At 36.4% G+C, this 27,860-nt stretch overlaps 1 protein-coding gene across 3 annotated transcripts in view; it reads right to left on the bottom strand.

Moving 5' to 3' along the window:
* LOC106072285 (RYamide receptor-like) overlaps positions 1–27,860 on the bottom strand; it is a 116,539-nt gene that overhangs the window by 32,997 nt on the left and 55,682 nt on the right. For all 3 annotated transcript variants that reach the window (XM_056022093.1, XM_056022092.1, XM_056022094.1), the window contains 2 exons: positions 16,376–16,623; positions 616–763 (listed from right to left, as the gene is read on the bottom strand). In XM_056022093.1, coding sequence (XP_055878068.1) covers positions 616–763; positions 16,376–16,623 — 396 coding nt within the window. The remainder of the gene's footprint in view (positions 1–615; positions 764–16,375; positions 16,624–27,860) is intronic.

Below are 27,860 nucleotides of genomic sequence, written 5' to 3'. Positions count from 1 at the left end.
TGAACTGTTGAACCCAGTGCAAGCCCGGAGCGAGACGGAGAGGCCAGTGCAAGAGTTGATACTGCGGAACGGTGTTATCGGAGAGATATTTGTACAGTGTACGTGTTGCCAAATGTACAGTATTGGCTGTTATTTATTCAACTATTAAAGTGTTACGTTACTTTGGAGCCCTGAGTTGTCAAGTTCTTTAAGTTGGTGGTGTTTGGTGCAGTTTGCAGAGAGCCTGGATAGTAAGATTCGTAACAATATAACCCAGCTTAACGGCCGCCATGGTTCTTTTATTGATAAAGTGAACATTACGAGTGGGCATTTTATGTAACAGTTTTCGTAATAGACCTCGGACTTCAATAAAAACACTTACATGTTAATTAAACATCTACATAGAATTACCAACATCAACACAGAACTATGACATCACATTGAATTACTAATATCGACACAGAACAACGAATATGAAAATAAAACTACTAGCCTATATGGTACTTGGAATACCAAGATGATATTGCAAACACTTAGAAAATATTACAATCGCATGTGGTGCTTCCTAAATGTCTGCATGATTCTGTATGTCACTGTATACTGACATGTTCTAAACGAATTATAAAAGATATCTACCCTTCTCTTAGCAGCAGCCATTCTTCGATCTCTATCTTGTTCAGCTTCACCTGGGGTTCTTTTAATCCAGACAATGTAACCAATGTGAGAATTCGTGACAGTAATAACAGCCAAAGGAGCGAAGTATTGCAAGATCATGATGGCAATACTGAGGATAAGAAATTAAAATATGTGCTGCAATTATTATGAGAACAAAATGTTACATAGAAAGTAGCCTCATGCCAACACACACACACACACACACACACGAACGCACGCACGCAGGCACAGAGAGAGAATGTAACATCTCGTCCTTAATCGTTTTTTTTTTTTTTTCAATTTTTCAATCAATGAACGACATTTTAACTTTAGCCTGTGAATTATTGTATCGGCCCGCTTTTCTCTCTCTCTCTCTGTCTCTCTTTCCGGAACACTCATTTCTGTTCATTTTTTAACCTGCGCCTCATAATGTCTCCGACATAGACTTTTCACTTGATGAAATAATTCCACGCCTGACACACACATACATATGCCTTTGGCCCCCCCCCCCCCCTTCCCGCTCTACATAAAAAAGCTAGTCCTACATAAAATCTGTGGACTTTTCTTCGGTTTCTCAATTATAATGTTTAATAGACCCTATGTTGCTTTTCGATTGTAACCCCTACAAAATCATTAATTGTAATCGTTTATTTGATTCCTTTTAAATGTAGACAAATGACAGTGATACAAGGTATCATTCCTTGCTCTCTGGAAAAAAAAAAGAACTAGACTCTAGATCAATCTTTGTTTGTGCTATTAGGAATCCGTTTGGTAGTTGATGAGGTATCTTGATACATAAACGGTCAGTGAGTGGTATTTTGCGCTTATAATATAAATGAAATATCAAACAGTTTTAATATTTCCGTTTTTACCTTAATACAATTGAAAATTAAGCGACAATATAAGTACGTACGAATTTAAAACATAGTAATTGCGTATAGAAACGAAGAATAAAAGTATCTGTTGCACCTATTTAAAAAACATGGAAGAATAGGTCTCACCGTCTACTAACGAAATGAATGTCTATAAAGCTTTTCACCACACCTTTGTAAGTTTGTACGCGGCCTCCTGCCACGAGTCTGACCCACCCGCCAGACAGAACTGTGTACATTGTTCTCATTCAGGCCGGTGAAAGAGAGCTCTTGTTCACTTTTGCTGGCCTAGAGTTCCAAGAGCCGAAGGCTCAACTCTACCTGACAGTTTCAAGAAGAAGAAGTAAGGCACTGAGACCAGAGCTCTTTACATAAGGTCTGTAAGGCTACTCGAACACTTACACCTGCACTGCACAATGGGCATACGCTGGCATGATTCCTTAATAATAACTCTATTCTGCTGGAGGCCAATGTAGACAGTGTAGAGGCACAACTTACCCTTCGACAGCTGCGTTAGATCAGACACCTTACCCGCAATGGGGATGATCACTTTAAAGATCAACTCAGGCGCCATTTTGCCCTCACTGTCATAGAGGAAAGCAGCTAGCAGCAGATAGCCTTTAAAATAGAGTGCTGGATAGTTCTCTTCAATGTTGCGGTACACACATTTGAGACCCACCACAAAAAAAAGTCCTTCTATCTAACAGGCGCAGACAGCAAAAAGAAAACATAGAGTCTACATCAAATATGGCATTATAGGCGAATCAAAATATATATGTTAGCGAAATACCACTGATTCATCTATCAAGAGATCTGTGGAACTGTCCAACGGATTCGTGTAAATGTTTTTAAAATTTCCCTCTACCTTCTAGGTGTTCGCTAATAAAAGAATTGGTTTGGGTGCAGAAATTCGCGAAACATTTCAAGCTTTCTATTAAACTCTGTATTTTATTTTTGTTTTTTTCTAAAGGAATTACTAGCTAACTGAAATAATACAATCTCGACAGAGAAAACTCTGGTTTTACCGTTATGATTTTTATAAATATAATTATGTTTAAAATTAAATTTGGTCTGGAGGTATAGGCAATCAACATCTTGAATACACATACTTCAGCGAGTATTCCATATGCAATTATTAAAGTGTAAGTCTGAGCAACAAAAATAAATGTATTATAAGTCGAAAGAGCGATTTCAAATAATGATTTTACGTTAATACCATCATAATCATCATCATCAAACTCCATTTGAGTGAGCGCTTGAGAGGCTAAAATCCTCTCTTGCGAAACCCTGGACAGAAACCCTACTGTCTTGCGTAGTGCATAAATGTCGCAAAGCATGTAGTACAGATTTTGAGTCATTGACCACAACAATCTGTGTTGCCCTCAAATGTCCCTCGCCGAGTTGAGAGTCAATTACTTTTAAGGCTTCACAGACTGCCATGGTCTCCGCATCGAAACTGCAAACACTACCACATGGTCCAAAGATTTTGACTGAGTGAGAGCCAAGAAAGTCGACGTAGGCTCCATAGCCTGCTCTTCCAGAATCTATCGATGCCGACCCATCAGTCTATGCAAAAATAGCACTGGGCTTGAAGGTATTAATGGTCTCCAATGATAGAATTTGAAGGTCGTTAGATGAACGACTTAGCTTAGTGGCATTAGGGTCTACTAGTTTCAAGCGTATGTCTGGGGTCGTTGGGCGACACCAAGAAGGAAGGGGATGAAAATGTTGAATGTTTTGTCGGTTGGTGGAGAGGCCAGCTTTATCAGATAGTCTAGTGGCATGATGCATAAAAGACTGCATCTGAATACGTCTTCTGCATTTCCAACCATGAAATAGTTTTCTAGCTGGGAGGTTTTCATCCAGCCTTTTATACCGCTCAAAGCAGGTCAGTACTGACCTTTCCCTCCTAAGGTTTAATGGACCTACATTAGCCATTATTTCAGCCGCATTTATTTGACTTGCCCTAAAGATTCCACTGACAAATCTTAGTGCTTGGGACTATATTTTATCAAGCTGTTCAAGAGCAGTCCTAGAGCCATAAATTTGCACAGGTAGGCTGTAGTCTATCTGTGATCGGACTGCTCCTAAATACAGTGATCGGAGCATGTCTGCTCGGGCTCCCCACTTCGTGGATGCCAGCTTCCGCACAATGCAAAGTTTCCCTGAGGCCTTTCTTGCAACATCCTGGATGTGCTCACATATTTTTAGTTTGCGATCTAAAGTTAAAGGTACTTGGGTTGCTTTTCCATGCTGAGAGACACTCCGTTGAGGGAGAGCCGGAAAGGTTGCCCAAGAATGCCAGTCCCGAGCGTGAACAGAGAATAGACCGTCTTGGAGATGTTTATTTCTAGCCTCCATTTGTTGTGTGTATGAGCAGAGCGTATGGAGTTCTTCTTACAACACTTTTTGTATAGAGGTTGCGCTCCTTCCGGATTTCCAAAGGACAATATCATGATCATTAGCAGCTTTCGGCATTTTAGCTGAGCCGGTAGGTCATTTATGAAGGCCGTGAAAAGGGCGCATGACAGGACGGAGCCCTGGGGGAGGCCTTGCTCGAGGGTTATTTCCCATGAGACTTCTCCGTACATTCTTGTTCTTATTGTACGCTTTTGTAGGAAGTCTCTCTCTGTGACATTTTACGTCTCGAAAGACGATTTTTTCCCTTTGCAACTTCTTGTGTAACTAAAGAGGCCAATCCTTGATACACAGCTGCCTTCGACTAGATCGCCATACAGAATGTCTTGTGGAAGTCGACCTACTGTCATTCTACGAACGTGGCCAAGCCAGCCAAGGCGTCTGCTGCTGATAACAGAGCGGATGTCCTGGCATCCTGCTCTTCGTAGCATTTCCTCATTGGTTATCCTATCTTGCCACCTTATTTGGAAGATCCGCCTTAGGCATCGGAGGTGGAAGACATTCAGCTTTTTTTCCTGCCATGAGTTAGTTGACCAAGTTTCACTTCCATATAGCAAGGTGCTCAACACACAGGTCCGGTAGACTAGGGCTTAAGTATTGTTAGTCAGCAATATGTTGTCCCACACTCTTTTCTGAAACCGTGACATGGTGGCCATTGCTTTTGGCTATCCTGTTGTTAATGTCATTATCCAGTAGAGTATTGTTGGGAGTGATGGAGCCGAGATAGCAAAAGTGATCCACAATTTTTAGTGGTTAGCCATTAATGTTTACTTGAGGTGCAGTATTGTTCTGGACTAGTATCTTAGTCTTGCTTTGACTAATGTTTAAGCCGAACGTCTGGCAAGCAGCAGATAGTTTGTCAACCAGGAACTGTAGCTGAATATCAGAATCAGCCACAATAGCTGCATCATCAGCATACAGGAGTTTCCTGATAAGTATCTTCCTAACCTTGGTTTTTGCCCGCAGCCTTGATACATTAAATAGTTTTCCAGAGGATCTTGTATGGAGAAACACACCTTCGTTTATGTCGTTGTACGCATGATGCAGTAGACAGGAGAAGAATATGCCAAACAGAGTAGGTGCGAGCACACATCCCAGCTTGACACCACTGCTAACCTCAAAAGGTGCTGATTGGGCTCCATTGCATTTGATAGTACATTTCGTTTCCTCCTGAAAGCACTCAATGAACTTCAGTAGTTTGGGAGGGCAACCTATTTTCCTTATTGAAAAGGCCACTTCTGCTGGCCATGTCGAAGGCTTTAGTAAGATCAACAAAAACGATGTAAAGGGGTCTGTCTCTCTCTCTCTGAATTTCTCCTGCAGTAGTCGTAGAGAGAATATCATGTCTATAGCGGATCTACCACTCCTGAATCCACACTGAGACTCTTAGAAGCTATCAATTGCAGCCTGGATAGTGCCACTCTAGCAAAGATTTTGCCAACTTTACTGAGGAGAGAGATACCTCTGTAATTGTTGCAGTCACTCCGATCCCCTTTGTTCTTGTATATTGTGACTATAGTTGTGGGACATGACCTGCTTCCCAGCAGCGGCAGAGGAGAACATAGAGTTTAGGGAGCGGGAGTGATTTATTGACTTTAACTACTTCCGCTGGGATACCATCACTCCCTGGAGATTTTCTATTTTTCATGCAGTTAATTGCTTTTTTGAGATCACTAAGGCTCGGAAGCTCATCTAGGTATTTCAATACTGGAAGATCTGGTAGAGAAGCCAGGGTGACATCGCCTACTGTATTCTGTGTGGAATAGACATCAAGGTAGTGTTCTGTACATCGTTCTAGCTGCTTGGTTCGATCTGTATTTTTTTCTCCAGATTTTGATAGAAGGGGGGCAGGCTTAGACACTATTGGACCCAGGTCCGCTTTAATGCCATCAAACAGAGCTTTACTACTTCCTGAGTAGAGACTGTCTTGGATTCTGTTGCAGATATCCCTGCAAAAGTTGTTAGCACATTGTCTAGCCATTTGTTTGCCATTGGTTGGAGAAGTTTTTTTTTTCTTGAGGATTTGAAAAAGAGACCCTTTATAAAACAATAAGATAGATGAGATATTCATTATAAGACATCAGTTAGGCCAGGCTCACATCTGACTTCACATTCTCTTTCACCTATCCTTTAGTCTGCTGGATCGCTGGGGCACCACACAAGATCTGTCAACCTTCTTTCTTCATTCTTCTCTGTCATTTGTCTTAGATAGAATTTCATTCTGATGTTCTTTCTGAAAATATTGATACCTGCCTTTTTAAATTTTCTTGCTTAAACGTAGCAAGAAAGTCTTGGCCCCCAGACTCTGCTAAGAGAATTCACAGCTTTGCGAGAGGGACGCGAATTTATTTTTCATGGGTGGCTTTGGTTTTACTACGGCTAGAGCTAGAATTTGTTAAAAAATCGCCCCATCACTCAGAAGTTATTGATCTCCGCTTGCTTTAGGACACAAATATGAGAACTTAAGTACCTGGGTTCATGGGCTCAAAATCCAGTTGAATATGGTTCAAAAAAAAAAAAACGACTCCAACAATATTCCTAGAAATTTGAAATGTATATCCTTATGAAAATTACTAGCTATTTTGCTAATCTAGTTTGACCGTTACAAATTTTTAAAGTAAAAAAAATATTCAAATTAGGCTAGAGGACTACACAATCTCTTGACATGTAGGTCTTATTCATTAAAGAGTTCAGGAACATTTTGCTCAATTATCAATATAAAATTGTTTCCGATTTTCAACGTAAAATAAATGTATGCCAAATTACTTATTTTCAAAAATATCAACAATGGGTCATTCTGGATTTTAAAAGCAGAAAGTCATTTACTACAATCGTTTGTCATAAAAATTACTCTGTTGACTTATTTTGCATTTAATTTTCATTACAAAATACTTTTTATCGGTTAAAGAATGTTCCATAATTTGTTTCGATAAGTAAATTGATATACATATATGATTATATCCCTTTAATTTCTTTGCTATCGTCGCTAAAATTAAATGAACAAAAAAAGATTGTACCCAATTAAACAATAAAAATTCTACTGACGCCAAAAGACTGTTTGAGATCGCTCTTCTAATATATATACATATATATATATATATATATCATGGGCGTAGCCAGGATTTCTTTTCGGGGGGGGGTTTGGGGGGGTGGATTTTTTTCTCCCCCCCACGACCCCCCCCCCCCCCCGCGAATTTTTTTTATATGTATTTATGTGTGTGTGTGTACATAATCTTTATTACATTCTGACCCTTCATTCTTTCGGAAGACGTTTATTGTGCCCTAGAATAGGTTCTTCCATGAGTTAGTGGAAAAATTGTAGATTCCCCACCATTATTAGCAATGGGGTCTGGGGGAGCGCTAGGAGCTCCCCCATCGCGGGGCTCAGCCCCGCCGCCAAGCATTATTTCTGATATTGAAAGCAAACAAAATACATATTCTGGTGTATCTACAGTGCATTTTCCTGCTATTAAAAAGTTCTATTTCAAAAACCTAATGTGCTATTCTTACTGACTTAGATCCTCCTGCGCCGTTCGGCGCATTTGCCTTCAAGCTGTTTCCATAAAATTGTAGACTCCCCGACATTACTAGATTACTTGGGAGCGCTAGGAGCTCCTCCAGCGCGGGGCGGAGCCTCGTCGCCAAGCACTATTTCTGGCATTGAAAGCCAACAAAATGCATATTCTGAGGTATCTACACTGCATTTTCCTGCTATTAAATTTTTTTATTTCAAAAACCTAATTTGCTATTCTTACTGACTTAGACCCTCTCGCGCCGTTCGGCGCATTTGCAGTCAAGCTGTTTCCATAAAAATCTGTCACTGGTAATGTCTGAAGCCTCTTCCCACCTGCCATGAGGACCTCCAGGAATGAGTGTCGTCAAGTTGTACTAGGATATCATTGCAACTGTTCTTATGCATAATTCATTTGGTCGGAGAACATGTCCCGCAAACCTCATGCGTCGCTCTCACACAATCTTACTAAGGGATCGACTCCCAGTTCGGCATAGGATTTCCTTGATTTAGACCCGATCTCTATGACTGACTCCTAAAATCTGTCTTAGCCATCTTTGTTGAGCCACATTTAGTGTTTTTCAATTTCGGCAGATGACTGTTCACTGCAGTTTATTAATGGAGCCCTGCCACTGGTAAAAATGTGTAACCTCTCTTGAATACGCTCTTGGAATTAAGTGACAGTAGTTTACTTTAGATTTTATATCGAAAAGAGAAGTTTTATCGTCAAAATAATCTGTTGGGGGTTTTCCACCTCAAAATGCTCTGTAGGGGAATCTTAAACTCAAAACCATCTGGAGGGGTTTTAAACTTTAAAAAAAGCCATCTGCAGAAGAGGGGTTTAAACTCAAAACCCCCGATTGGATTGGCTACTCTCAAATAATTTTAGTGAGTAATTTGCTTTTTTTTATATTGAAGAGGTATTTTTAGCATCAAACCACTCTGAATGGGGGTTTAAACTTAAAACCCCTTTTAGCAACGTTCATAGCATTTTGAGTGCGTAATTTGCTTTTTTTCTTACACTGAAGATGTATTTGTTAGCCTCAAACCCTCCTGGGGGGGGGGTTTAATCTCAAAACCCCTTTGGCTACCTGGCGGGGGGTTTAAACTCAAAACCCTTTAGGCTACGCTCATAAATGTTAGAGTGAGTAATTTGCTTTTATTTATATTAAAGAGGTACTTTTTAGCTTCAAACTCCACTGGAGGGGAGTTTAAACTCAAAACCTCTTTGACTACACTCATAACATTTTGAGTGTATAATTTGCTTTGTTTTTATTATTTAAGAGGTATTTTTTACCTTCAAACCCCGCTGAAGTGGGATTTAAACTCAAAACTGAGTCAAAACCCATTTAGCTACGCTCATAACATTTTGAGTGCGTAATTAGCTTTTTTTATGTTGAAGAGGGGGTTTATCGTAAATTTTATAGGGGGTTTTAAAATCAAAATCTTCCTTAACTGTGCTCTTGGAATTAGGGGATTTTCGTTTGCATTTTTTTTTGTTTTGTTTTATAGAAGAGGGGGAGTTAACTGAAAAAAAAAACTGATAGGGGGTTTTAAACTCAAACCCCTGGTAGGGTTTTTTAAACTCGAACCCCTCTGGTAGGGGTTTTAAACTCGAACCCCCCTGGTAGGAGTTTTTAAACTCAAACCCCCCTGGTAGGGGGTTTTAAATTCAAAACCCCCTGGTAGGGGGTTTTAAACTCAAAACTCTTTGGTTGTGCTGGGGCAAGTGATGGTTTAGTATTAAAATCTCACCTGAAATAAACAAAATCAAAGCAAAAAATCAGTCACTAAATTCCGATCCCCCCCCCCTTCGGGGGGGAATTTCATTTCGGGGGGGGGGGGTTGAACCATAAACCCCCCCCTGGCTACGCCCATGATATATATAGCCAGGAGGGTTTGGGGTTCAAACGAAATTTTTTGCTAATTTTCTTTATTTTAGGAGAGATTTTAATACTAACCCATCACTTGCCCCAGCGCAGCCAAGGGGATTTTGAGTTTAAAACACCCTACCAGGGGGCTTTGCAGTTAAATCCCCCTTAGCTATAAAACAAAAAAAAATGTAAACGACAATTTCTAAATTTTAAGAGCATAACTAATTTACGATAAAACCCCTTCTTTTAATTCTATATAAGACTGTCCATACATCAGTCACCAGAATCTATGAGCGTAGTCAAGAGTTGTATTATGTTTAAAACCCCCCTCCAGCGGGGTTTGCAGCTAAAAACCACCTCTTCAATATAAAAAAGCAAATTACAAACTCAAAATTTAATGAGAGTAGACAAAGGGTTTGTTTTTATTTTAAATCCCCCATTAAGCGGGCTTGAAGTTTAAAAAAATAACTTTAATATAAAAAAAGATTACAAAGAGAGTTTGTGTTGACACACAAACTCGGAGGCGGCCCCCCTGGGAGACAGATCCCTGTCGGATCCGCATATTCGCAAGAAATATCCAAGACGTGATTTTGTTTTGATTGTTAAAAGTAATAATGTTTCAAAGATTCATTTGACGTTGTAAAAATTTTTTTTAGTCTAAATCATGGCTGTCGGGTAGGGTTTGCGCGCTGGACTGTCGTTTGGATTCATCGATGGTCCCAGGTTCAAACCCTACCCGCTCCCATCCCCGGCGTCCTGAGGGAGGTTTGGACTACAACTCTGAAGGAACATCCGAAACATGTAAAACAACAAACATTCTAAACTAGACCAAGAAATTCTAGATCTAGATTCTACAATGATTTTAATTAGAACTTAAATCTAAATCTAGTTTTAAAAAAATCTAGCTCTAGTGTAAAAAAAAAATAGATCTAGTGTAAAAAATCTAGATCTAGTATAACAAATCTAGATTAGATCTAAATCTAGCTATTGTATTTTTAAAATGCGAGTCACATTACGAGGTTTAATAAACATTACTATACCGAGTTGTTTTAGCATTTCATTTAAAGAATTTATTCCAAATGACGTCAGAGGAAAAAAATCCTATACGTCACACGGCCTAGTTAGACTAAAAAATATCATCTATACGAGCAGCTTGTTGAGGGTTCATAGACATTGGTGCACCGAGTGATTTCTTTTAGCATTTCATTTTAAAGAATTAACTCCATATGACGTCAAAGGAAAAAAATTCCATTACGTCACACGTCCTAGTTAGACAAAAAAATGTCATTTATACGAGAAGCTTGTCGAGTGCTCATAGACATTGGTGCACCGAGTGATTTCTTTTAGAATTTCATTTGATGGTTAGTTAAACTAAATATGTATATAACATATATATAAAGGGATTAAAGACGCTTTTTTTGTTTTGTCTGTCAGTCTGTCTGTCCGTCATGTTAATAGCGAGAAAAAAAAGACTAAAAGTTAATGAAAATCTGATGAACATTTAATTTCCCTTCCGAAACATTGCATTAGTTTTAAGTTTCTATAATAGATTGTTCCGGATGTTTATGTATTTATAGTGAGATACCGTTAATTAAATTTGTGGGATGGTCTGTTATAAAAATTAGATGTACCATAGCCTTATGGAGAGATTTTCAAACCATACTTTGGTGTTAGGAAGTTGTTTTCCTTAAAAATCGGAACATAATATTAACGATAATAAGATGTTCTAACGTTTTAGCTAGAAAGTTAAATGTAGTGTCAGAGAGAAGTGCGATTTTACATAAATAGAGTTACAATATTTTTCATAATCCGGAACAACCAATTTTCGTAAAAGAGAAATTTATTTCTTTATTTATTAGAAGAGGGATTTCAAACATTTCGAAACAAAATCCGGAACATTCCTTACCGATTAAACAACTTTTATTATGTTTCGGCAAGAAAATTAACTGTAAAATAAAATAAAAAGTGATTTTCAATAATCGTTTCTAGTAAATTACTTTCTTATTTTAAAATCCTGAACAACCTATTGTCGATATTTTTGAAAAAAATAGTCATTTGACGTAAATTTATTTTAAGTTGAAAATTCGGAACAGTTGATATGGATAAATAAACTACAGTGACATAGTGTCAAAGAATATAAGTGTAATATATTAGTCAATTATGCGATTTAAAACAATCATTTAACATAATTTATTTTTTATAAAACAATATCCGGAACAACTTTATAATTATTGAAATATAAATCGGTATAGATATTTTATTTAGCATTTATATGCTATTTACATTTAAAAAAACCGGAACAATGTATTAAAGATCATGTGTTTATTGCAACGTTTAAGCATGGAAATGAAATCTAATATAAGTTAGAAGAGCAAAAAAAATATTCGCTGGCATTGATTTGTTTTTCACAAAACATCCGGAACAATCTATTAAAGATACTTTAAAATATTGCAATATTCCTGAATGAAAAATTAATGGTTAAATCAGATTTGCAATAGCCTTACTTTAGTGTTATTTGTTAATCTAATCGTGACGGACACACCGACCAACAGACAAAACGCACAAAAATAAGCTTCTTTTATTCGGATGAGGGGCACTAAAATAAAAATAAATAAAATCTGAGTTTTTAAAAAAGTTTAAGGAATTTGTACGCCACTTGTGGGTGTTGCGACGTTACGCTACTGCACGAAAGTCGCTGCATAAAAAGTCTATTTAAAAAATGTGCGTGACATTTACATACAAAGTGCATTATTAGCCTTTATAAACAAACAGAAATGTTTTCTATTAATGTTAGCAGCTAGTTGACCAGAAAAAACACCTTTAACTATTATTTATATTTGTTGTAAACATTTCTTATACATTTTATAAAAATATTTGATTTAGTGATACTGAAAATACACACAAATAGTCGATCTTTGTTAGCATATTGTAACATTGCCTCCCTTACATTTACGTAATTGTTTTAGAATTGGTGTATTTTTATGAAAAAATCGCTTGCATAATTAATTTTATAAATTAAAGGGTTTGCTTTTAGAAAACCAAAAGTAGCCGTTGCACCTAAACTTTTCAAGCCGCATTTAATGGTGAAATAATATTTTTCATATCTCTTCTAGTTTTCGAGATCTGAGTGTGACAGACGGACAGACAGACAGACAGACGGACAGACAGACAGACAGGCGGACATTTTGCACAAACCTAATAGCGGTTTTTTCCCTTACGGGGGCCGCTAAAAAGAGCAAATAAAAGTCAAAATTATATGAGTGTAGCCAAAGAGGGTTTTGACTTTAAACCCCCCTCCTCCAGCGGGGTTTGAAGCTAAAAAAAATACCTCTTCAATATAAAAAAAAAAAATTACACACATAAAATTCTGAGAGTAGTCAAAGGGCGTTTTGTGTTTAAATCCCCCTTCAGCGGGGTTTGAAGCTAAAAAAAGCTCTTTAAAACCAAAAAAACAAACAAATTACTCACTCAAAATTCTATGAGCGAAGCCAAGCAAAGGGGGGGGGGGAGGTTTGAGTTTAAAATCCTTTCCTCCAGAGGGCTTTTTTTTAAAGTTTAAAACCCCTTCAGATGGTTTTGAGTTTTAAATCCCCCTACAGAGAGTTTTGAGGCTGAAAACCTGTCTCTTCAATATTATTCTAAAGCAAACTTAATTCACCAAATTATATGAGCGTAGCTAAGGAGGGTTTAAATTTGTTAAAAAAAATTACAGAGATTTTTTAGTTTAAAACCCCCCAAAAGATGATTTTGACGATAAAACTTCCCTTTTCGATATAAAATCTAAAGCAAACTTTTTTTTTCTATACAAACTCAATAGCTTTAAACTAAACAAGAAGATCCTTGAGACTTTTTACGGCGCGACTATACAAAATCTACTAATATACGGAATAACTTGTTGGCAAGGCAACGCCTCATCTAAACTGTTGCGATGTCTAGAAAACATCATAAAAAAGCATCAAAAATTACACTCACAACATTACCACATTTAAAGGAACAAAAGTGCCTAAGAAAAATCGAAAAAATCTTGGAAGACAACGGCCACCCGCTCCATCAGAACTACGTCAGGTCGTCGCGAAGTGGGCGACTGCTGTCAATCAAAACAAGAACGGATCGGTACAAAAACTCGTTCGTACCTCACTCGGTCAGACTATATCAACACCACTCATTCATCAGGGAACGTGAAATGCACAAAGATACCTGTGTGTAGTCGCTGAATGAACTCTTTCTGTTGTGTCTGTTGTATTTATGTATATTTTTCTGTTGTGTTGTCTTTATATGACAAAAGAGTCCTTGTAATCACAATAAATTTCCGTAAGGATCAATAAAACAGTCTTAGTCTTAGTCTTAGTCACCTAATTTCAAAGCGTAGCCAAGAGAGGTTACAAATTTCTACCAGTGACTGAACTCCATTAATAAAGTGCAGTGAATAGTCATCTGACGAAATTAAAAAAGACTCAATTCGGCTCAACAAAGATGGCTAAGACGGATTTTAGGAGTCAGTTATAGAGATCGGGTCTCAATCAAAGAAATCCTATGCCGAACTGGGAGTCGACCCCTTAGTAAGGTCGTGACAGAGCGTCGCATGAGGTTTGCGGGACATGTTCTCCGACAAAATAAATTACGCATAATAAGAGTTGCGATGACATAGAGGTTATTACTAGGAAAGCGCAAACAGGGAAATTCTAGTATAACTTGTCGCCACACTTTCATGGAAGACCTCAGAGCAGGTGGGAAGAGGCTTTAGACATTGCCAATGACAGATTCAGCTTGCCGCCCAATGCGCCGAACGGCACCTGAAGATCTAAGTAAGTAAGAATAGTAGATTAGGTTTTTGAAATAAAACTTTTTATTTGCAGGATAATTCACTGTAGATACCTCAGAATATGCATTTTGTTGGCTTTCAATACCGGACATGGTGTCTCCCCCAGATCCCCTTACTGGTAAGTGCGGTGAATCTACAATTTTTCCACTAACTCCAGGAAGAACCTATTCTAGGGTACAATAAACGAAAGGATGAAGGGTCAGAATGCACTAAAGATTAACTATGTACACACACACACACTTATATATATATATATATATAATATATATATATATATATATATATATATATATATATATATATATATATATATATATATATATATATATATATATATATGGCGGTTCCCCCCCCCCCCGAAAAACATTCTGGCTACGCCCATGATAGGCTATATTTTTGGAGGTGTCAAAACTCTTCTTTTTTTTCTAAAACCTGGACAACATAACTCTCCCCTACATACAGTTTTAGTTAAGAAAAAAAACTTTCCACTACGTCCCTCAGCTTAGTAAGATTAAATAGTCTTTGTTGGACACGAGCGTGTTGACGACGGTGACTTATCATTGCACTCGAGTTCCTAAAGCCTTTAATGTAATAGCGACATATATATATATATATATATATATATATATATATATATATATATATATATATATATATATATATATATATATATATGTATTTAAAATCCAGGACGTAGTGGAAAGTTTTTTCCTTAACATCATTCAGACTGATTTTTTTGAATGAAATGCTATAAGAACTCGCAGCGACAATGTCTAGTAACCCTCTGAGTTTATGTTATATCATAACTCTATTTGTAAACTTGTTTTTTTTCTGAGTTATTGCGTGTACTTGTAATGGATACTATAATTCATTAACTAAAACTGTATGTAGGGGAGAGTTATGTTGTCCAGGTTGTAGAAAGAAAAGAAGAGTTTTGACCTCCAAACATTTAGCCTTCAGCCTGTTATTCAACTCTGCGAGGCATGAAAATGAGGACTACTAGAATTAAGGGCAAAGAGTATGTGTGGATGTCGCGTAGTTTAGACATGTGTGTTTTGCTTTCTTCCAACTCTGTTAAGTTTTTTTTTCCGCTACTCGTAGGCCTAATCCTTGTACGGGGCTAGAGTGCCTTGTATTGTTGTTTTGAATTGTTTGCTACGTTACAAAGTCTGGTGACATTTATTGGTCATTTTTTGTCATGAGGCAGTTCAGCCTCAGAATTTGGTTGAAAAGGACGGTGTGTTGGGTCGTAAAAAGATCATTAGTCTGTGTAAACAAGTATTATTTCCTTGGACTTATTATTTTGTAGGATTTTTGGACCCCTGTTAAGGGTGAATTACTTCGTTTGTGATGTTTCTTATTATATGGAGGTTGTCACTATTTTTAGTTTTGAAGTAGAAGTTGAGTTTTGTGTTTATTTCGTTTATAGGGTGCCCGTGTTGGAGTTGTATTTACTGAGCTCGATTCTTTGCCAGTGTCGGCGTCGTTTATCTTCTCGGAAGTATCTATTACAGTCTTGAGTGTCTTTGTCAGATTGGCGATTATTGACGGCGTTGAGTGTCAGTGGCCGTTACACAGCAGTTGGTGCCCGTTGGGGATCAGTTGAGGCCTCACTCTATCATTGCCGATGTTGACAGTATTGTGACGTCAATCGGTCAGCGTCTGGTTTTCTATGAAACCATGGTGACAATTTGGTAGCAGTAGCAAGGTGTTTATGTGTAATTATTGAATACATATCTATCTATATATATATATTATATTTATTATCTATTCATCATTCTGTCATTCTAATTGCACATATACATATATCAGTATCATACAATTAAAGTCATAATTGTGTCACTTAACTTCATCCACCTAGTTGGTTACTCTATGTACGACTGGGTGGGAACGATGTTCTTGTCAGGCTGAACCTAGGGACCTTAATTTTGTTCAGCTATTGAACAACCTAAAGAATCCTAAACCTGACAGTGGGAAATCGTTATAAAACACGCTTCCATTAAGCCAAACCTTTTTTCCTTCACCTTTAGCAGAACATGATTTGTTAAATCGGGGAACAAAGCAACAAATGTATCCGTTTGGCAAAGCTACTTGAAATATACATTTTAACTTGTCAAAGCAATAAAGAAACAAAAGGCTGGCGTTTAAATTCAAATAAATGAGGGTCTAAATGAAAATGAAACTCTTTTCTGGACAAGAGATACCAATCATCTGAAAATTATATTTGATACGTTTTATGCCTTACCTGTAGATATATTTGTTGTGATTATTTTCAAAATCTTCTAGACATAATCCTAATCCAGATGGCTGAACTATAATTTTTGATAGAATGGCTGTAGGTAACGGAGCGGAAAGAGACAGTAGCCAGATGATGATCATTGTTACCACAAAAGCACGCTTGGACAACCTGGGTCTCATCGGTTTTACAATAGCCACATACCTGTCAACACTCATTGCTACAAGTGTGAAAGAACTCAGAAACACAGCAACAACCTGAAACACACACACATAGAGAGAGCCTTTATATACATACACAAATGTTCATTTTTACAAAACTTACAAAATACAAACTCACTCTGTCTGTAGGTCTGTCTGGTAAAAAGTTAGTAAACACAATCTCATATCAAGCTGAAATATTGCACAATTATTCCTTTTACGTGACAATATAATAATCAATAAAAAAAATAACCAAATATTGATAATTATTTTGTTTGGTATCTCTAACAAGGAAAAGAAATTGTACTTGACTGAAATGGTGGTATAAGCTGAATTAATCCCATTTATAAGGTCGCCGCTCTAAATCAAAACAAACAAAATATACAATCTTCTCTAGTGTGTTAAATCTTCTGTAGTTATATATCGAAACTTTAAAAGAAATTTTAAATTTATCTTTAGACTTTACTGATGCGACGTTTTTAAAACAAAAAAAGAATTGATGAAACCTTCTTTAGAAAACTAACTCAATGTTTTTGTGTCCGTGAAAAGTGCGCATTTTACATGTACACTGCCTTTTAGAACTAACAGTAGATGATTATAATGTTGTAGATTGGTAGTCGTTTCCCGATCGTTCAATTACGTCATTAAAAATTGTTTCTAAAATAAGTTGGATAAATAGCTTTCCTTAACAAATCATTCAGCCAAGCGAGGCTCGGTCGCTTAGTACTAGTTCAATAAATGACTAGAACATTTTGCGCACTGTCTTCATAGTATAGATCTATAGGACTATCTATTAGCTTCTTATATTAGGCACAGCTCATCGAATTCTCATTTAAGAAACACGTCGCATTTTTGTGTATTATTAATTTGTTTTTATGTTCAATAAATGACTAGAACATTTTGCGCACTGTCTTCATAGTATAGATCTATAGGACTATCTAGTAGCTTCTTATATTAGGCACAGCTCATCGAATTCTCATTTAAGAAACACGTCGCATTTTTGTGTATTATTAATTTGTTTTTATGTTTGGAGCTAAAAACAACGTTTTGGGACAGTGCATGTCCAATTTTAGATAAGTTCCTGTATTTTTGTTCCGCTTTTCCAAAGCAGCTGGCAGTTTTTTAGATTCTCGGTTACCAAGTATGTAAAGCTATTGTTTTAACCTCCCCCGGCAATTCATACCCATATAAGGGATGAAGGCTATATTATTAGTATGTTTAATTGTAGGCTGGTGAATATATCAAAATAAGCTTTCAAACATCTTTAGAAAGACATTCCAATCACATTCATACTGTTAGCTGTTTAAAAAAATTAAAAAAGGAGGTGTTTCAACAATAATAATGAATTTAACACATTCTTCTATAGTGCACAAGGCAAAATCGTATTAAGAAATATTATTGGGATTAATAAATCTATGATTTTTTCAATGAATTAAAGTGACCTAGATCGAGATATCTAGAATATATAATTTATGAATGAAAGAAAAAGTGCGGGCTGCTAATTTGAAGCCAGAGACCATGCCCACTGCAGGTGATCACGCCAGGCGAGCGCTGGTGGTGAGGAGAGGTATACACTAAGCGTGTAGTGTCACAACCTATCATACAGGCAGTGGAGGGAAGGGGGAGAGAGTCATGAAAAGAATTATAAGCATCTATGGGAGGGAGGGGATGTTAAGGTGTAACAAAACGAACATCCTAAATATGAAAAGAAGAGGGTCCTTGGATGGGAATTAAAAGAAAGAGACAGAGAATACATGTAGCCTAGTTGAAAATATCATGTTTGTTTAATTATAATAATTAATTTATAGATCTATAATTTATATAGATTTATTTCTGTCTGTTTCTACACATAGATTATATAGGTAGGCATATATAAATAAATAAACTATAAACGATATATATATATATATATATATATATATATATATATATATATATATATATATATAGAGAGAGAGAGAGAGAGAGAGAGAGAGAGAGAATATACTATAAATACATATTGCAGAAGTGAATCTACTTCTTTTAATACAATCTATATAATTTTTAATTAACACATATAATTTATTAGCAATAACATAGTGGTGTTTCTTAACGGTGCTCGACGTGCGCTAAAGGAGAAAGCACAAAAACTGCGTTTATTATAGGAGCATGAAGTGACCTGATTTGTTTGAAAATAAAATCTTGACAATGAGTGGTAATTCAAAGAATCACAGCTATTTTATAGTCCTTTAGTTGCAGAATAAGAATCTGCTTTCAGTTTTTTTGTAAGTTAAACCGTCACCAAATAAAAAAATAAAATAAAAATTTGACCTAGTTCCCGAATACGGTGTGCCTAATATAAGAATCTACATTCGCTTCACCAGGATTCTTTTTTTCGTTTGGTTGGGGGAATCTGGGCGGGGTAAACAAATATTCATTTGTTTAAATTTATCATTCTCTAGTTATAAGGAGCAAAATAATAAAAAGTGCTCTGGTTGATCAGAGCACTTTTTATTATGACTTTTTTAGAATGTATTTTTTTTTAAAATACTTTACTTGTTTACTCCTTGAATAAAAGAATTATTGAATAATCAGACTGCTGCATGAGTTATGCATGTTCTAGTATAATTGTTAATTGGCGTCGTGAGTTAAATTCCTGTTGTACTTTTTCTAGAAATTGGTTATTATGATTTTTTTTGCGAGCAAACATGCTTTGTTTTTCTTGGTGGATATGGTATGCCACATGTAATTTTGATACGCGCTTTTGTTTGGGTACCCCTGATCGAGAATCTCAATTATGACAAAAGAGCTTGAAGACAGATGTCAGAGCGAAAATCGATCCCCTAGAAAAGATCGTCTTTAACAAACTCTAGATAAGTCTGCTTACTGACATACTACATCTAGACCTTCGGACTGCAAGAAAATGTTTGTATTAGTTACGTGTTTATGATTTTAATGCCTTTTTTAGAAGTTGACATGGTTTTCAATGTAATATTCTCACTTGGCTCAATGAAAATCTCACTTGTACATCATTTTGTTTTAACGTCATAGGATGATATTTTTTTTTATAGAAATAACAAATCAATGAGTTGATATTGATGAAGTCAAATCAATGAGGTCAAATGAATGAAGTTAGACCAATATGATAAAATCACTTATTTAAATCACAAATCAACAAGGAAAAGATCGTCTAACAAGATGTATATATATCATGGGCGTAGCCAGGATTTTTTTAAGGGGGGGTTTGGGGGGATTTATTCTCCCCCCCCCCCCCGCCCCGCCTCCCCCCCCCCCCGATAAAAAATTGTTTCTATGGATGGATGTGTGTGTAAACATAATTATTAATTATTACATTCTGACCCTTCATTCTTTCGGAAGACGTTTATTGTGCCCTAGAATAGGATCTTCCTGGAGTTAGTGGAAAAATTGTAGACTCCTCGCCCTTGCCAGCAATGGGTCTAGGGGAGCGCTGAGAGCGCCCCTAACGCGGGGTGGAGCCAAGCACTATTTCTGGTATTAAAAGCTAACTAAATGCATATTCTGAGGTACCAACAGTGCATTATTTTGCTATTAAAAAGTCTTATTTCAAAAACCTAATTTGCTATTTTACTGACTAAGACCCTCCCGCGCCGTTCGGCGCATTTGCTGGCAAGCTGTTTCCACAAAAATCTGTCACTGGCAATGTCCGAAGCCTCTTCCCACCTGCTCTGAACACCTCCATGAAAGTGTGGCGCCAAATTGTACTAGGATGTCATCGCAACTCTTATTATGCGTAATTCATTTTGTCGGAGAACATGTCCCGCAAACCTCATGCGACGCTCTGTTACAACATTACTAAGGGGTCAACTCCCAATTCGGCATAGGATTTCCTTAAGTTAGACCCGATCTCTAAAATCCGTCTTAGCCATCTTTGTAGAGCCACATTTAGTGCTTTTAAATTTCATTGCACTTTATTAATGGGCCCCAGCCACTGGTAGACATGTGTAACTTCTCTTGACTACGATTTTGTAATTAGGTGACTATTTTGCTTTAGATGTTATATCGAAAAGGGAAGTTTTATCGTCAAAATCATCTGTTGGGGGGTTTTAAACTAAAATATATCTGGAGCATGGGCGTAGCCAGGGGGGGTCGGGGTTCAGTGACTGATTTTTTGCTTTGATTTTGTTTATTTTAGGTGAGATTTTAATACTAAACCATCACTTGCCCCAGCGCAGCCAAGAGGGTTTTGAGTTTAAAACCCCTACCAGGGGGTTTTGAGTTTAAAAACGCCTACGGGGGGTGAGTTTAAAAACCCCTACCAGGGGGTTTTGAGTTTAAACCCCCCTACCAAACCCTTCAAAACCCCTTCCAGGGGTTTTTGTAGTTAAATCCCCTCTCTTCTATAAAACAAAACAAATAAATGCAAGCGACAATCCCCAAATTCCAATAGTTAAGGAAGATTTTGATTTTAAAACACCCTCAAAAATTTACGATAAATTCCCTCTTCAATATAAAAAAAAAGCAAATTATGCACTCAAAATGTTATTAGCTTAGCGTTTTGACTCAGTTTTAAGTTTAAACTAAAAATTACATCTTCAATTAAAAAAAAAACAACAAATTACACACTACATTCTATGAGCGAAGAAAAGTGGTTTTGAGTTTAAACCCCACGCCAGCGGGTTGGAAGATAAAAAAATATATATATATTGTTACGATCTCTCCTACTATCCAAGCTCTCTTCAAACTGCACCACACGACACAACGAACTTAAAGAACCTCACAACTCAGGGCTCCAAAGTATCAGTCAGTTTAATTTCAAATACATCGCAATTGGCAACAACATTAACACTGTCTTTACAAAAACCTAGTCATGCTCCGCCTGACTTCACACACCGTGCTGGTTCTCGCCTCCTACTGGTCACATTGCGAGGTCACGTGAAGTCTCGTCTTTATGACACACTCGCTCTTATATAGTGTCTCTACTGGCCTACTCGAACCTTCTTGACCACTCCAGTTGATCACTTTCGCCCGTGAATTGCGTGCGTAATATTTACTACACTGGTCCTTGCCGAACTGGCGTGTACTGTCACTGGTCTCGGTTGACCGCTCGTCCTGCGCTGGACTGTGGCGATTTGGGTAGGCTAAAAACACCTGCACTACCCCCATCTGTGTCACCACCAGGTTTACAACAATATGTAAATGTTTATGTATGTATATAAATATATCTATATGTGTGTGTATGTGATTGTGTAGAAATCAATGTATCCCTACCAGCCTGTCACATCATTGTTTGATAGTTATTAGCATGTAATGGTTAGAGCACAAGATATGCTTGTTTATGGAGAGTATGATGTTGCACGGGGGAATTAAGGGGCCACAGTTGTAGTGTGGGAAAAAAGAAATTCTCGTTTTTGAGAGCTGACCACATGGTCAAGAATCAGTCGACGCCTTGAGTATTACAGAAGACAGAAGTGTTAGGTCTGTAGAATATAAAGCTTTACTAATTATGTATTTGATATTTTCCTGTGATTATAATTTATTTCTGTGAACTTAATTCCATGTGATGTATTCAATTTATTGATGGCTGATGTTGCCAATATATTGTGAACCGTTTTTTTATCATAATTAAACTATCGTCTGCTACCTAGTGTGTAGTTTATTTGAGTCTATATGTTGTGGTGATATTACTCAGTAACTATGATAGACATGTGCAACAACAAATTTGGCGTGAATAAAGATATTTAATTAATACACAAAGAACGCCCTCATACCAGAAGAGGTATCAACATAATACAAAGAACACCCTCATACCAGAAGAGGTATCAACATAATACAAAGAACATCCTCATACCAGAAGAGGTATCAACATAATACAAAGAACACCCTCCTACCAGAAGAGGTATCAACATAATACAAAGAACACCCTCCTACCAGAAGAGGTATCAACATAATACAAAGAACACCCTCCTACCAGAAGAGGTATCAACGTAATACAAAGAACACCCTCCTACCAGAAGAGGTATCAACGTAATACAAAGAACACCCTCCTACCAGAAGAGGTATCAACGTAATACAAAGAACAACACTCGTGAAAATAAAGACTTACACATCCCTTGCGATCAATAGCGACAGATGCTCATCCGTTTCTATGGCTGATGTTTAACACGGGTGTCGTGTGGCCAGCACAACGACCAACCTGCTTTACGTGACCAACGTATGTCAGGTACCCATTAGAGAAAGGTGTACTTTGGAGCGTCCTGACAATCCAGAAGTTCTAAATCTTAGCGGGATTCGAACACGAGACACACTCTGTAAGGAAGTCAAACGCTTTATCCATTAACCACCATGCCTTTTAGATGCATTGTTCTAGTCTGAATTATGTTTCTGTTACGACTCTATGTTTGTCACCATTTCTTTTCAAGCAACACAGTGTAGGGACAAATACATTTTTTCCCTGTAGAAAAGAAGCAATCGTTTCCCATGAGTTATTGGCCTTTGTAACACGCATTTTGTCATTTCTATTTGTTTTCCCTCAGACTGGCAGATGTTAACATTAAACAGCTGGGCTATGTATTACATACTTCGCAATGTATTACATCATGGGCGTAGGCGGGGGGGGGGGGGTTCAGACCCCACCCCCCAAATGAAATCCCCCCCGCAGAGGGCGAGACAGACTTTAGTGACTGATTTTTAGCGGCCCCCGTAAGGGGAAAAAGCCGCTATTAGGTTTGTGCAAAATGTCCGTCTGTCCGTCTGTCACACTCAGATCTCGAAAACTAGAAGAAATATGAAAAATATTATTTCATCATTAAATGCGGCTTGAAAAGTTTAGGTGCAACGGCTTCTTTTGGTTTTCTAAAAGCGAACCGTTTAATTTATAAAATTAATTATGCAAGCGATTTTTTCATAAAAATACACCAATTCTAAAACAATTACGTAAATGTAAGGGAGGCAATGTTACAATATGCTAACAAAGTTAGACAATTTGTGTGTATTTTCAGTATCACTAAGTCAAATATATTTTTAAAATGTACAGGAAAGGTTTACAACAAATATAAATAATAGTTAAAGATGTTTTTTCTGGTCAACTAGCTGCTAAAATTAAAAGAAAACATATCTGTTTGTTTATAAAGGCTAATAATGCATTTTGTATGTAAATATCACGCACATTTATTTTAATGGACTTTTTATGCAGCGATTTTCGTGCAGTAGCGTAACGTCGCTACATGACCAGGTGCTAAACCAATTCCTTAAACTTTTTTAAAAAATCAGATTTTATTTATTTTTTCTTTAGTGCCCCCATCCGAATAAAAGAAGATTATTTTTGTGCGTTTTGTCTGTTGGTCGGTCTGTCCGTCACGATTAGATTAAAAAAAAACTAGAACTCTAAAAGCTATTGAAAATCTGATTTACACTTTAATGTTCCTCCCGTAACATCTCAATAGTTTTAAGTATCTAAAAATTGATTGTTCCGGATTTTTTTGTGCAAAACTAATCAACCCCAACAAATGTTTGTTTGCTCTTCTAATTTATATTACATTCAATTTCCATGCTTAAACGTTGCAAAAACACATTATCAATAATATGTTGTTCCGTTTTTTATGTAAATATCATATTAATGCTAAATCAAAATCTCTATACTGACTTATATTTCATTAAGTGTAAAAATGTTCCGGAAATTGTTTTATAAAACATGAATTATGCCTAATGATTGTTTGAAATCGCATAATTTACTAATATTATACTTATATTATTTGACAATGCGTCACTATAATTTGGTTATCAATATCAAATTGTTCCGTATTTTCAGCTTTAAACAAATTTTAAAAATATCGACAATAGGTTGTTCAGGGCTTTAAAAAAAAGTAATTTACTAGAATTGATTACTGAAAATTACTTTTTAGACATTTAATTTTTTTCCTAAAACATAACATAGAAGTTTTGTAATCGATAAAGAAAGTTCCGGATTTTGTTTCTTATAAATCGACGCCAGAAATTTCCGAATTTATTTTAAAATCTACTAACGCCAAATAATTGTTTGAACTCCCTCTTCTAATTAATAAACAAATAATCTTCTCATTTACGAAATAATGTTTTTACGGATTTTTATGAAAAATATTTTAACTCACTACTCTCTTACAGTACATTTAACTTTCTACCTAAAACATTAAAAAATCTAATTATCGTTAATATTATGTTCCGATTTTTAAGGAAAACAGAATCCAAACACCAAAGTAAGGTATGAAAATCTCTCCACATGGCTGTAGTACATCTAATTTTTATACGAGACCATTCAAAAAATTTAATTAACGGTATTTCATTTATCTGAAATTCTCTTTTTCATTTACTACTTATACAAACATCCGGAACAATCTATTATATAAACTTTTCAATTGTGTTCATACCTAAAAATTATTGCGATGTTTGGAAACGTAGAATAAAGGTTAATCAATTTTTAATAACTTTTAGTTGTTGTTTTTTTATATCAAGATGACGGACAGACCGACTGACAGACAAAACGCAAAAAACAATGCGGCTTTGATCCTTTTTAAATAAATTCTATTAGAACTCAGTGCACCAATGTCTATGAACCCTCGTTAAATATCTCGTGTAAATAAAGACATTTTTTTATAATACCGGTACTAGCCTATTGTGAGGTAATGGAATTTTTTTTCTTTGACGTCATATGAATGGACTCTTTAAATGTAATGTTAAAAGAACGCACTCGGTGCACCATTGTCTATTAACCCTCGAAAAATTGCTTGTATTAATAAAAACATATTTTAGTCTAACTAAGCCGTGTGACGTAGTGTTTTTTTTTCCTTTGACGTCATATGGAATGAATTCTTTAAAAGAAATGCTAAAAGAACGCACTCGGTGCACCAATGTCTATGAACACTCAATAAATGGCTCGTAATGATGAAGGCGATTTTTATTCTAGCTAGGCCGTGTGACGTAGTGTTTTTTTTTCCTTTGACGTCATATGGAATGAATTCTTTAAATGAAATGCTTAAAGAACGCACTCGGTGCACCAAAGTCAATGAACACTCGTATAAATGGCTCGTATCGATGAAGGCGATTTTTAGTCTAGCTAGGCCGTGTGACGTAGTGTTTTTTTTTCCTTTGACGTCATATGGAATGAATTCTTTAAATGAAATGCTTAAAGAACGCACTCGGTGCACCAAAGTCAATGAACACTCGGATAAATGGCTCGTATCGATGAAGGCGATTTTTAGTCTAGCTAGGCCGTGTGACGTAGTGTGGTTTTTTTTCCTCTGACGTTATATGGAATTAATTCTTCAAATGAAATGAAAAAAGAACTCGGTATAGTAATGTTTATTAAGCCTCGTTATGTGACTCGCGTTTAAAAAAGGAATGATATCTTGATTTAGATCTAATCTAGATTTTTTAAACTAGATCTAGATTTTTATTACAGTATATCTAGATCTGGATTTATATTCTAATTAAAATTATTTTAGAGTCTATATCTAGAATTTGTAGATCTAGTTTAGACTAAAATAGACTAGATTAAGATGTTGAATTTCAATTTCTAAACTTAAAGTGTAAAAAAAAAGTGTAGATTTTCATTTCCAAACGTTTTGATCAATATTGTAATGTTTTAATATACTAAAACTAATCTATTTTTTTTATTTAATTTAAATTTAAATTTACGGCAAATGAATCTTTGAAACATTATTACTTTTGACCATCGGATGGCTGCCTGGTCGTGCGGTTTTCGCGCTAGACTGTCGTTCAGATTTATGGATGGTCCAGGGTTCAAACCCTGCCCGCTCCCATCCCCCGTCGTTCTGCGGGAGGTTTGGACTAGGAAGTAATTATCTTCAACTCTGAAGGAACATCCGAAACATGTAAAACATTTTACATCAAAATTAAATCACTTCTTGAATATTATTTGCGAATATGCAGATCCGACAGGGATCCGACTTCGACGGGGGCCGCCTCTGAGTTTGTGTAACACAAACTCTCTTTGTAATCTTGTTTTCTTTGATTTTGTTTATTTTAGGTGAGATTTTTATACTAAACCATCACTTGCCCGAGCGCAGCCAAGGGGGTTTTGAGTTTAAAACACCTTCCAGGGGGGGGGGGGGGTTGCAGTTAAATTCCCCTCTTCTATAAAACAAAAAATAATAATAATGCAAACGACAATTCTCAAATTCCAAGAGGATACTTATGAAGATTTCGAGTTTAAAACCCCCTCCCAAATTTACTATAAAACCCACTCTTCAAAATAAAAAGCAAATTACACACTGAAAATGCTATAAGCGTAACGTAAAGCTAAAAAAATACCTCTTTAATATAAAAAAAAAGCAAATTACACACTCCAAATTCTATTAGCGTAACCAAATGGATTTTAAGTTTAAACCCCATTTCAGCGGGGTTTGAAGCTAAAAACAAATAAAAAAAGCAAATTACACACTCAAAATGCTATGATCGTAGCTAAAGAGGGTTTTGAGTTTAAACCCCCCTTCATTGGGCTTTGATGCTAAAAAATACATCTTCAATATAAAAAAAAATGTAAATTACACACTAAATTCTTTGAGCTTAGCCAAGCCAAAGGGGGGTTTTGAATTTAAACCCCCATCCTCCAGATGGCTTTTTTTTTTAGTTTAAAAGCACTCCAGATGGTTTTGAGTTTAAAATCCCCTACAGAGAGTTTTGAGGTTGAAAATCCCTTTTTCAATTTTATTCTAAAGCAAACTAAAGTCACCTAATTCTATGAGCGTAGCTAAATGGGGTTTTGAATTTCTTAAAAAAAAACAACTCGGAGATTTTTTAGTCTTAATCCCCACAATAGATGATTTTGACGGTAAAACTTCCCATTTCGATATAAAATATAAAGCAAACTACAGTCACCTAATTCCAAGAGCGTAGCCAAGGTTACAAAATTTAAATTTGTACCAGTGGTTGGACTCCATTAATAAAGTGCAGTGAATAGTCGTCTGCCGAAATTGAAAAAGACTAAATGTGGCTCAACTGAGATGGCTAAGACTGATTTTAGGAGTCAGTTATAGAGATCGGGTCTAAATCAAAGAAATCCTAAGCCAAACTGGGAGTCGACCCCTTGGTAAGGTTGTGACAGAGAGTCTCATGAGGTTTCTTGGACATGTATTCCGACAAAATGAATTACGCATAATAAGAGTTGCAATGACATGGATGCCTGTGACGGACCTCATGTGTGACGTGTGTGAGTGGCTTGTTAGATGTCTAGGGGATGATTATTTTTGAGTTGTCACACACTGGTCCATCAGAGATAAATCGGGAGCAGACACGCAACGAGACAAACAATGGAGAAAGATACAAATGTTGAAAAATTA

Source organism: Biomphalaria glabrata, chromosome 2, assembly GCF_947242115.1.
Source record: "Biomphalaria glabrata chromosome 2, xgBioGlab47.1, whole genome shotgun sequence".
Taxonomy (NCBI): Eukaryota; Metazoa; Mollusca; class Gastropoda; family Planorbidae; genus Biomphalaria; species Biomphalaria glabrata.
This window is presented reverse-complemented; position numbering and strand designations above follow the sequence as displayed.